Here is a 12,908-nt window from a genome sequence, read left to right as displayed (position 1 = left end):
CGTCTGCCATGGGCGGCCCCTGAGATCTAATCAGAGGGCTTAATATCCCCCACAGCGAGGAGACCTTGGCCCCTCAGCCCCCTCAGCCCTTACACCCCTGACGCCCAACCCAGCTCAACGCTCTGTTCAGCTCCACTCTGGCTCCATGGCCAACAAACTCCACAAAGTTCTCTCTCTCTCTCTCTCTCTCTCTTTTATTCTCTCTCATTCTCAGCAGGGAGAGAAACAATGGCCAGCCACTGATCCTGTTTGGATGTGGTTTTGGATTATTTCTTTCCCGTTACTCTATGTCCTCATTTTAACCCTCTAGAAAGACATGCCTCTGTTCCTCCTCTAAATGGCCATTGCAATAGCATTTTTCATATGTGACTCATGCTGCCAAATGCCAGTACAATGTCCCTCCATTGCCTGCTTCAGCTTATCCCTCCATTACCAGTTGTATGCTAATTTGAAGAACGATGATGAAGACAAAGAAAGCATCTAAATTGTAACCTTCACCATTAGTTAAATGATTTCCAGTTTATATCAGCAAACACTGCATTTTCCAGTCTTCTTCGGTAATCATAAATATGATCCAGTCCTTTAAAGATGTCAAAGCTGAAGTATATAAGTTAGCTAAAAAGTTGTTGCTCTCTCATTTACACCTTTGACTTAGTCTAGCCAGAATTTATTGGTTTTAAAGGAGACTTGAAGATGCCATTAATGTATTTTAGGATCTGGCACTCTGGAACTCTGGCTCTGGATGCAGAGCTATAATTTAATAAATGCACAGGTGATTAAATGTGTCTCTTACTGGAGCTGGACCAGATACGCATGTTAACAGGGAGAAACAGCTAACTCAACATCTCAGTTGTGTTTAGCCCTATTGTACAGTATTTGAAGGCCCCCCAAGTCTCAAATCCATTTTTATTTTTGCTGTATTGACTTTTTTCTCCTCTAGCCAAAGACATAATGAAGGCTTCCTGCAGCTGCTGTGACCTGCTTCTGTACAGTATATGCAGATAAAACACGGCTAAAGAAAAAAGCTATTGTGTATGAGTGAATTTTTCTTTCAGAGCATGTATTCACCACAAAGAAAATTGTGGGGTTTTTTTTGGAGCATAACAAATATGCATGATAGCTGAGGCCTTAACCTTGAGCTGAAATGTTTTGTTACAGACTGCAAAACCAGTCATCTATCTACAATTATGTTTGTCTTCATTTTGCTGTGGTCATTAGTTTCAGAAATGGACCATGGAGTTGTTGTTTGTTCATTAGAGGAGGTTTGTTCATTTCTGGTTAACATGCTGCCATGTTCCAGAGACAGCTGTCACCCAGGCATTAGCAGTCTGAAAGCATCACCACAGTGTGTCTGCTTTGGATCTAAACTTTTATTTCCCAGGTCAGGAGTATGACATTCAATGAAGCCGAGTGCGTCTCGAGTGTACGTAGCTCAATAATTAATAACCGTTCTCCCAGGTGAAATCAAATTGGGACACGTTAATGTTGCAGAGCCCCGCCAGAGGGCTGCTGTGACCCCAAAGCCATCTCCAACAGACACCTCACCTTTTGTGGCTGTGCTTTTTTCCTTCCTCTCCTTGTGGCCCCACGGTGCATGCATTAGAAGTAAAGTTATTTTGAGCTGTAAGAAATTCAAATGAAGCCCCCACATGCTAACTTTTCCAGAGCATCCAGACCTTTGAGATTAGACAGCCATCCTTAAAGCACAAGGGTCTGGGATAACAAACGGCCCGTTTGAAGTGCTCCTTGGAGAGTGCAGAGACACACACAGACACCCACACATGCAAGACATATACACTCAAGAGGCACACAGTTGCATCCCCCTTAGCTTTCCAGCGTGGACTATGGCTTAATTAAAGCACAAATGTATGGTATATGTTTTAAGTGCCAGCAAGTTGTGTGTTTATATGATGGTGAATGTAGTCTGAGTCTGCATGAATAAGTAGTGTAACACCATGAATATTTATATTGTCAATATAATTAGCGATGTAGACTAATGGAGGCCATGTTTTGCACTTGAAGCCATGCCAATTTTTTGTGGTTGTTTATTTTCTGGCTTGTTGTCCCCACAGTAGTGCTAAATAAAGAGCATCATTATTCCCAAAACATTATGCATACGCTAGCTTTAGTGCCATGAATATGACCACTCTAGTTTCACTGTTAACATCTAAATTGTTCTACTTTTTTTCAATTATATATTTCATAACACTGTTTTTTTTTCTGTTGTTGATAGTGCATTCATTTGTTTGTAATTAAGTAATTTTCCTTGCCATTTGACATAGTCTTTCTTCAATTATTATTCAGGCAAATGCAATTTTGATACTGCCTTTGTTCCCTTAATGCAGGCGATAAGGCCCTGCTCTAATTTACCACCGTCAACACTGAAATTCAGAGAGTAGAGGCAGCTTACGGTGCCATTTTTTGAAACACAGTATGTACAACACTTGGAAAAGCTTCAAAATTTGTACTAACATTTCTAAATTTCATCTCGGTCCCTGTGTCTCCTCTCCCTGTATGTGAGCAGTGTTTGTGCAGGCCAATAAACTCCAGCAGCACATCTTCTCTGCCCACGGCCAGGAAGACAAGATCTACGACTGCTCGCAGTGCCCACAGAAGTTCTTCTTCCAGACAGAGTTACAGGTGAGCCGAGGGCTGGTGGAGCAAAAGGGCCACCAGCAGAAACTGCTACCGCTAATCACACATGACAGCTTAACAAACACTAAACACCGCTCACCGCACTCCAGCTATCCCCTCCATCCCAGCTGGGGTGAGAGACTCAGAAGGAATTATTTCAGTCCGTTTCCAAAACTCATTTGTGATGTGCAGATATGATTTGATTTGCTTATTAGACCAGCAGAGCACTAAAATATCTGGAATTAGAGGATTAGTGGAATGTTCATTTTTGAAGAGGTAATTACATACGGTGCAGAGGCAAAAACACAGTTGAGTCAATATGCCTGCATCTCCCCTCCTAATCACAGAGGAGGCCTCATGGCTAAATATGAGCTTTGTCCTCTGGGAGACCGTATCTGCCCTTCAACAAAGTTAGTCGTTGGACTTATGAACTCGCAGTGTTAGAGAGATAATCCATTTTCTAGCAATCTTTTTCTCTGGTCCTTCGAGAATCTGAAAAAATGAAACAGACCTTATTATATTATTTCACAGTGGTGGTGTTTTCAAACAGCTCTGTTTTGTTTGGGGGATTCTCTACCATACACATGGCGCACTTCTCATATCCAGATCTTTTTCTATTACCTTTTGTAACTAAATCATTAAAATATGAGTAGTCTATAAACATCATGTTCAATCCAATCACTGAAATTATTCTTAATTTGCCGTAAACACAGAGAGAGACCGATAGTTCCTGACCACATTTTCCAAGTACACCTATCTGAAACTTGGATTAGCAGTACTATTTATTAGCAGGTAGCCAGAGGAATTATCCAGGGCTTGGCTGACTATTGATCAGCAACGATTTTCATATTGAGATTCAGGTTGTAAACACAGAGGCGCATGTCTGCCAGGAGGAAGGTGAATGTGATCATTATCTGCTGGTCATTTGAGCATCGCAACCATGAATAAAACACGTCCTGATCCACCAACATGCTACTCCACCACAGATAAGGTTATTTAACAAGCCTCGTGCTCCACCAGACTGCCAACGTGGATTCTTTTCATTCATGCCAAGGCCTCCTATTTATCACATTTTCATCCCTCATTGGTACAAGTGTTCTCTATACAGCAAGGGCTGTTGCAAGTACCTGTAAACAATCTCAAATAACCTGGGGATGTTTTCCTACTTTTTTTGTTTGACATTTTTTGGAATGAAGTGATCTCCACCTCCCGAAGGTGTTGTTTCATGCATGATTATATTTTTTTACACTCTGTGTGAAGAGACAAGAGCAGAACATGAAAGACCTATGGCACTTTGTTGTGAAACAGGGGGTTATGAAAGGAGAGCAGGAATGAGCTTGGGGGATAAGATGATCATTATGCTCACCCTGTGCCATGCTCTAAAGGCAGTCCCATGTGAGTGAATGCTCACATTCTTTCCTAGAACTTCATAGTACATATGGATATAAGTACGTATACTGATATACTGAAAAATCCACAATGACAGAGCTTCTTTATACTGTGACCAGCTCAAAGCTATTTTTGCTGGGGGTTTTTTATTTTTAGCTAGTTTAAGTCCATCTTTATTTTGGGATGCAACTCTTGAACTTAGAAATGTTAGATTTGCCTTTTTCACTATCTATAGTTAAAGCCTTCAACAAACAGTGCAGCTTGGAGTTGTTGCTTATTTGCAGTTGCCATTTCCCATGCATCACGCTTCAAAATGTCTCACTGACACGGGGCAGTCGTTTGTCAGTCTGTCTGAAGTGGTTCTGTCTTCCAGCAGCGAGAGAAGTGGAAACTCTCTCTCTTTGCCGGGTCTTGAGTTTGGAGTTTCTCCCTATTTCTCCCTGACACTCTGGCCCACTCGCTGGCTGCCTGGGCTCCTCATCTCTCACAGTAGTCGGAGGGGTCAAAGGGCCAGTGCAAGCTGGGAGAAGGAGCGGCAAGAGAGAGAGCTGCCACGGCAGGTAAAGGGAAGCAGGAAAGATATTTTATTAATTTGCTGCTGAGATCCTGAAACAGACCAAAGGCTGTGACAGGTATCCAGTGCACCGCTCCACATCCTCCCCCACCGCCTCCCCCTGTGAACTCTACCCTGCGAGGGGCTAGCCAATTTTCGCCAGCCTGTCGAGATGGATGATGGGAGAGCATCCGTCTAATCAGCCCTCCTAGGACCCCCCGCCCAGCTGCCCCCCTCAGACCAGCAAGATTGACCGACTCCTGGGCCTGTGTGCCCCAGAATCCAGATTCCAAAGGAGAATATTCTCTCCTGCTCTCCTTCTCTCTCTCTCCATTTCTCTCTTTCCTCTTTCTTTCACAGACAAAAATTAAGCGGTGAGATGCATAGACCACCATTCCCCTCAAAACTCTCTAGAGGACTCCCCTCCACCATCACACAAACTCACACAGACTTACCCCTGCCCACCCCTCTCCCTCACCCCATTAAAATATGGAGCAAAGTCTAGATATTTCATGAGGTGCTGATGGGGAGGGCAAGTGGGCTGGCTACGCAGCACTCTCTCTGACCCTCAACTGCTGCCCACCCCTTGAGCAACTACAAGGCAAAGCTTCACTATATACTCTCACCCAAATAAAATCCACTGTCCTCTCATTTTAAAAGCAGCTGTCCCCTTATGAGAAAAAAAAATGTCCCTGGATTCTAGCAAAGGCCGCATTGCAATGTGAAACTTGATGATAAACTTCCTTTTCCCTTTGCGTTGTCTTCAGATACAGTAGCTTTTCACATTGCGGAAAGAACTGAGCCACTGACAATGCTGCTAGGCTGGATTAATTAACCAGATTCATTAACTGATGGATGCACAGTATTAGCCACAGCTTAAATCTGACATTTCTCTGAGTGCAGTTCATTTGTGAGGAAAGACACAAGTTCAGCTCCTCTAGCGATGTGGTGTACTGGAGAGCTGCAATCGGAGGCTTCTCTCCCAACGATCCCAATTCCTCTAAAGACAAGACAATGAGACTGAAGTTACACAACAGTGAAGATGACATGTTCTGCATGAGATTCCCTTGTTCCTTTTAAGCTGGGCTGTCTTTTATTCCCTCCATCCTCCAATTTCATTATCATTCCTTGGAAGTGACTCGAGATTGTGAGTCATGTGTTAAGTCATGCCGCGATCGACGGCGGAGTGGAAGGACTGGGGTACTGTAAGACTTCTCCCTCTCCTCAGACGCCCGCAGGACACGTACCTTAATTGGAGCGTCTTTTAAAAGGATTCCTTCAAAGACAATCCAAAGCTCCCTGGCCTTAATGAGTGCCGAAAGTGACAAGAGCACATCTGCATCATGTTCTACTTCCCCACACAAATGAGATTCTCCTCTCCCTGTGTGATAGCCATTATTGCCAAGCTGTGACCAATTCCACTGTTTTAATTAAGCATATTTATAGGCTTCATGGTCACCGGGTCAGTGTAAACACCTATGCATGTCATAATGTCTATCTAAGACAGAAGATAAGAAAGAGAGAAAGGGAAAGATGGACATCTGAAAGAAAGGAGGGAGTATGACAGAGAGCAACAGAGGAAACAAGTGCATGAAATGGGTTATGTATCATTGTAATGCATTTTATGATGTTATTATAATGCAGGAATTACTAAAGTTTATTCCATGAATGATGGGTCTTTAAAAACAATATTTTAGGCCATTCTTTACCCCAAATCTAAAGAATGGCACTCTTCAGTGAGAACAGAGCCTTAATTCCCCAGAAGTTTTTCTTTCTTTTTTTAAAATACACCCCCGAAAACGCCCCAACTGCCCTGTGTCCCAAACATGTCGAACAAAAGCAAAGCTTCATGTGTTTGTCCCTAAGCTGCTCTCAAACACCCCATTTTCACTGAATATTTTGATCTGCCAAGTGTGACAGCTCTTCATGCTTTTGAAAGTTGTGTATATATATTTTTTTCCTTTTATATGACAACTTGTTTTTTTCTTCATCACCCCAGGTGCTCAGATTTCTGTCACTATTTCAAAAAGTTGCACTACAAAATAAAAGAACAGTGAATTAGAAAAAAAAAAGAGCTGCTTGTGAGGCACCATCATTAATATTTAAGCTTATTTATAATTATGAACAACACTGTACACACGCTGTTCTGCACTGTAAATGGGGACATAAACACCCTTAGATGACTAGTGATGTATCACAATAGTAGTGTTCTAGTTTTGTAGGTGGATCAGAATTAGACAGCATGACAGACCTAATGATCCTGGGAGGATATTCTCTTTCTCAGTGTGTGTGTGTGTGTGTGTGTGTGTGTGTGTGTGTGTGTGTGTGTGTGTGTGTGTGTGTGTGTGTGTGTGTGTGTGTGTGTGTGTGTGTGTGTGTGTGTGTGTGTTTGTGTGTGAAAATGTGTTTGTGTGTATATATCTGTGTGAATGCTGTATGTATTTGTCTTTGTGTCTGTCTCTCCCAAGGTCTAATATGTGCATGCGAACACATTGTCTGGAGGGAAACATGACAAAAACTCCCAGAAGCCTTTGAGCTTTTCTTTTTTTTTCTTTTTCCTCTGTTGCACCACTGGGGAAAGTTAAATCCAAACAAAAAGGAGACACTTGGTGTACTGTGCTAGAATCCATCACCGGATCTCTCCCTCAAACATGTCTCCTTTACTTTTCGTAGTTGACTTTTTCAGCAACTTTGATAAATACCATTTTAAGCGCTTCTCAGGAAATTCACCACAGGTTTAATTTACTGTCTTTAGTGATTTGATTTTCAAGTGTCTCTTATGCTATTGGTGTTAACAAAATGCAGCAGAGGCCAAAATAAACAGCATTAAAACAATTATTCGCTCTCGAATTGTATATTCACACATCACAACACCAAAGTAATTTCACTCTTCAGTTTTGGGAAAGGATGTTGAATGACACCAATTGTCACGCAATTAAAAGCTAATTTTCTGATTCGCTCCTCCATTTCAGTGGAAAAAGTAGAGAGTACAGATCCAATCTCGTTTTCTCATAGAAGTGTGGCGATGCAGGAGAAAATTTAGTCCTCAAAAATATCCATATTTGTGAAGTGGCATATCTAGCAGCACGGGGGGGGGGGGGTCTGTAGCATCCCTAGTCAAAGTCTGTCCCTGACTGAAGTGGTTAAATGTGAGAGTAATTGTGTTTTGTTTCTGGGACTGACATGTGGAACCCCATGGACCCCATCTCCCTCCCAGTGACAGGCAGAGATCCTCCCCCCCTCGCTCTGTCTAATTAGAGGATGTAGCCCAGGGCTCATGTCCCACCAAGACCCATCCCCCTCCCAAGATGGCTCCCCAAAGAAAGCCCTTAATTGGGTTCTTTAGTCATAGTCTTCATTTTGGCTGGAAAGGCATCTGTGTGTTGCTATCGCCTCGGAATACAGTTTGTATCGCTCTCTTGTGTTTTTTTTCTTCCTCTCTCTTTTTCTCCCTCTCCCTGGCCCTCTCTCTATTGCTCTCCCTCTATCCCTCTCCCCGTCTCCCACTCTCTCCTCACTTAATGAGGCCCCATAATAACACAGCAGTTGTGCAGTTGTTTTGCTACCTCAGTCAAACAGCGGGATCACTGCATAGTGTGTTTCTAGTACCATTCACTTGTCTACTTAGACAAGGTAATGAGTATCATTTGGAGCTACAAAGCACCGGCCCACAAAAAGGGCGGTCCGTCATCTCCGATTACACCTCAGAAGTACTTGGTTGGGGTAGTTAGACATCTAATCAAAGCATCTCAAACATTATGGATTTATTTTATATTTTTACAAGCATTCAGTGTGAATATGACCAGACACAAAATGACACACATGGAAGACACTGAAATCTATTGCTGTTGTCAACTCCACCATAGCCTTGTGCTGTTGCTGTATGACCATGACTCCCCAGGCACCTCACTTCAAACAAGACAGTCTGTTACCAAGGAGACAGGGCCAGTTGTGGCACAACAGTGTTTGGGGTCAACCCTCCCTACGGCCTGATAAGTGATGACTGTGGAGAATGCCAACTGCTATATTATTTATTTATTTGATTGTGTTCTTCATTGGCTAAACTAGCCAGCAGTAAGCCTGGCCTGAGGTCAAAGCAGGAAAGGATTACTCCCTCAGTGGATTGGTCAACAGTAGGCAATGAACAAAGGGAGGACAGAGTCAATACAGGACAGAGTTCAAGACACCATTAAAGATCAAGGCAGGATGTAACACTCTTGTCTTTCACCGCAACGGTTGTGAACGATAAGAAAACACTTCAGATGATGGCAGTACTTTCACAAAATAACCCAAGACGCAGTGGGGTCAGGACTGATTGAAGGCCATTGTTCATCCTTCAGTCATTACACAAACATAAATGAGCTCAAATATCCAAGTGATTTCCTTGCTTAAAGTTACCCTGCTGTTTAGAGCCTCGAAGAAAGAACGCAGGTTCTTTGTTTTAGTACCATTAGGTGACGTTCTCTTATGCGTTAATTAAATTCCTGAGTGATGACTACGGCTATGCACAGGTCTCAGTGGTTTTGTGCACACTCCCCGTGCTCCAGATGCAGCTATGCAGACTTACTGCATGTCAGCCATGCAGGGTAAGAGAGAAACTCGGGACTGACTGATAAGATCTATAATCAGAGTTTAGAGGGGGATGTTTATAATTTTGACTGTTCTGTCAAATCTTGACTATAGATAAACTTAGTTTAGTTAAGACACTTTAGCTGCAGGGGTTAAAATGAATGTGCTTAACTCTTCTAATTAGATGGTTTCATTAATGAATAATCTTTACTGTAAGTAACACTTACTTGGCTCACTTATGCCTTACTGTTGGACTAGCATGTCAACAGACATTACATTACTGTTTTTTACATTTTGCTCTAAGTTATCCTTTTGTCAGAGCTTCCTTTCTCACTACTAAATCATTAAAGATTACAATTATCACCCAAAACTGTCCTTAACTGGAACATTTAAAGTATTATTGCTATTTTACATACTTTTAAGACTTTTTGTTCGCACCCAAAGAATGTTTTATTTCAAGTTGTGCACGTCTTTAAAACCAAAAAATGATGCATGGTAAGTCAGTTCTATAGTTGCAGTACTTCCTTTCTTACTGTTTATACCATGTAACACAATAATTACACTGTAGGATAAAGGCGTTTTTATCATGCACCGTGTAAGTTTATGGCATCATAATGAGCGCTGGTTGAGATCAATTACATTTTGAGTTGGATTTTGTTTTTGTTTTTTTGTTAGTTTTTGTAGTTTTTTTTGTTACTGTTTAGTAAGCCTTAGTTCATGCACTAATACTAATTTTCGCAACATTTTTAATGCAGTATGTATAATATATAATTAGCAATAAATTGATATAATTCAAAGATACAGCACTTAGAACTTGAGGGCTACATAATGCAACAAATTCTAGTGAATTCACTGGTCAACTCTACACTTGTGTAAAATGCACACTGCTCTGTTTGTCTGAGAAGCCTTGAAAAGGCCATGGCTTAACAGGTTGTTATTGCTCGCTCAGCTCTCTAACCACTCAGTAAACCATGGGTTTAATGGTATATGCTGGATAACACCAGGTAGAGGAGCAGACACAATGCACTTAACATGTGCTCTGCAGGTATTAACATTATGCTAATCAAACATTGTTAGCGTTGTGATTAAGCTTTACATCCTCTCTCTGTGATGTTGGACAATGGGAAGATTGTCTTTAATGCAGCAAGATCAGATGAAAGAGAAAATGTGTCTGCTAGTCCACTAGTCTTCCTCTGCAGAGCTGATGTAAGAGATGCACCTCAGTTGCCTCACTGGAGACCGGGTGCTATCGATGGAGACCAGAGCAATGGGGAACGGCATAAAGAATGATTAGTTAATAAATCAACTCCCCAGCCTGCTTGCACTTTCCCGCTCTCTGCTCTTCCCCAGTCGTTCCCCATTTTTTCTCACCCTCTCCCTGTCTGCAGCGGCGTTAAATTCCTAAGACATATTGCACCTGTTTGCATGGGTACACAAGACCCCTGCCGGGTGTTCTCCCCCCTTTTCCACTACCCCCGAGGGCGTTGCAGTAGGGTGATGTAATCAGATGAAAGTGGTGGTTTAACGGTGGCACAGAGCCGGTGAGAGAACAGGAGAGGAAGAGGAGGCTTGCTCCGAGCCAATGCAGCCAGTCTTCATAAGGGAGAAGCGGGTGCACCTTATTGATCAGAGCAAAATTTAATTTAGTGGAGAATTGACTGCGTACTTGAATACGGCTGGTAACTGGGCCCTGCAGCAGGCCTGTGTGGCCAGCAGGTGGTTGAAAAGATCGAGGGGGAGATTAAGAGTTGGATAGAAGGGAAGGAAATGGATGAAGGGGAATGGCAGAGTTTCAGGGGGAATAAGATGGCATTGAAGGAGGGAGTTAGGATGAGAGCTAAAGGCTTAATGGAGGGCATCTAATCCTAAATTGCAGTGATTCTAGTGTGACACTGCTGGTGACATGCTCCTAGATGGGGCGCTGGACATTTTTGACAATTTCTTGCGTAAGGTGTGAATTATGTGTTTCGCATCTAATTTGACATTTGTACTTGCGCACTATAGGTATTAAACTTACTTGAAGAACTTGACAAGGATGAAGATTGGAAAGTGAATTTGCACCCTCCCTCCCCTCTCCCTTACTTCTACCCTCCGTACTCATACACAGAACAGTTTATAGCTACTCTGCAGAGTTTAGTATCCACAGAGATAAAGGTATCAGTTTCATTTTCTTTTAACATCTTTTCCCCCTCTTTTCCTCTATTTCCCTTTAGTCTGCATGGCTGCCACAGCCACTGAAGTCGTTTAACACCGTCCTTGAGAAAGCCCTCAGTGAGAAAACTCCTGGCATGTTTAAGGAAAAGGTAGAATGCCGTGTGTGTCAGACAGAGCTGGGACATGCAGAGGGGGGGGGCATTTCCCCAGAGGGGTTATTTTCCCCTCTAATAGCTGTTACGAGCCCTACATTATATCCAAGGAGCTACGTTCCTTTGGGGTCCACAGACACACACACACACGCACACACACACACCTAAACACACTGGCACATTCACACAAAGGCATGCACACTCAGTTGAGCACAAATTTTCTCTCTCCGTTTCTCTCTCTTGCACATACACACAGACTCTCACACACACACACGTGCACACAAACTCAGTCCTAGCCGCTTTGCTTTCCCCGTGTCAATATCCTGCCATTTGAAGTCACGTACTGCAGGGGCTTCTGGGAGTCGCCGAGGAGCCAGGCTGACGGGTAATGGGCCGCATTCATTAATAAGGTTGCCGTGCTCCTGTCCCTCCTCAGCAACGCCAAGGATGTCTTCACCGGGGGGTAGGGGGTTGGTGGAGTGTGAGGAGGGGGAGGAGGTGAGGTGGAGAAAGAGAGAGAGAGAGAGACAGAAAGAGCGTCCCGTGGGGAGTCTCCTCCCAGACTCACTTAAAGGAGCTTTATTTCAGCAAGAGAAGAGAGAGGAAGGCAGAGGAGCTGTCCAGGACCGCCTCTTTAAAAAAGGGAGAGCAGGGCCCTGGCGAGCCACGCTAACCCTTACAGGGGTCATACTCCTGCTCTCTGTCAAGCAGCTTATTACCCCACCTGTCGGGAAATAATCGCCCTAACTGAAAGGAAAGCGGTCGAGGTGTTTTAATGCTTTATATGGAAGCAGTGAGGAAGGGAATGAATGCAAGGGGGGCTAATAGTCATCTCCTAGCACTGCCCAAGGGACTCTGCACCAACAGGACTGAAGGTGACTGCTTTGGTAAACCTTCTCACTGAGGTGGCAGTAATCATTTTAGATTGTCTATGTCTCCCAGTTATATTTCAAAAACTAGTAAAGCAGTAAAAATGTTATTTCACACGCTTGTTCACTTCATTTTGTACCTATGTGCAGGACAAAATGTATGTGTGCACCGAGGTGTGACTGTATTTGTGCATGCATGCGTGCTGATGACTCTGTGACAGGTGTGTCTAGTCCATGCCAGTTTAGAGAGTCCAAGGCCGTGTTTTAAACAGAGCGCAGCAAGTGGGGCATGTAGTTTGCATTAAAGGGATTAGCAGTCACTTCAAAAGATGACCTGGATTCAGCCCACCAGGGACACCAGTTACACACCCCCTGGTCCACACTCCCTTTAAAGAACCTGGCACAGCTGCCCCACTACAACCACTCTCAATGGTCTCTGTGTGTGCCTGCATATATTTGGGAGATACAGCAAAACGTGATGTTGTCAGCTTGTTATCCTGTCATAGCGAATTGTGCACCATTAAATATTTACAGAAGTGTGGGGGATCAAATCATCAACAGCCTCACCTGCGCCTGAAGTATTTTTCA

The 12,908-nt window shown here is 43.3% G+C and overlaps 1 protein-coding gene across 6 annotated transcripts in view; it reads left to right on the top strand.

Moving 5' to 3' along the window:
• Nucleotides 1-12,908, top strand: part of LOC120799282 (zinc finger protein 521-like) — a 90,348-nt gene that overhangs the window by 75,498 nt on the left and 1,942 nt on the right. For all 6 annotated transcript variants that reach the window (XM_040144327.1, XM_040144325.1, XM_040144328.1 and 3 more), the window contains one exon: nt 2,525-2,640. In XM_040144327.1, coding sequence (XP_040000261.1) covers nt 2,525-2,640 — 116 coding nt within the window. The remainder of the gene's footprint in view (nt 1-2,524; nt 2,641-12,908) is intronic.

The sequence above is a fragment of the Xiphias gladius genome, chromosome 14 (genome assembly GCF_016859285.1).
Source record: "Xiphias gladius isolate SHS-SW01 ecotype Sanya breed wild chromosome 14, ASM1685928v1, whole genome shotgun sequence".
NCBI classification, from domain to species: domain Eukaryota; kingdom Metazoa; phylum Chordata; class Actinopteri; order Istiophoriformes; family Xiphiidae; genus Xiphias; species Xiphias gladius.
The sequence above is the reverse complement of the archived record's forward strand: the minus strand, read 5'-3'. Positions and strand labels throughout refer to the sequence as shown.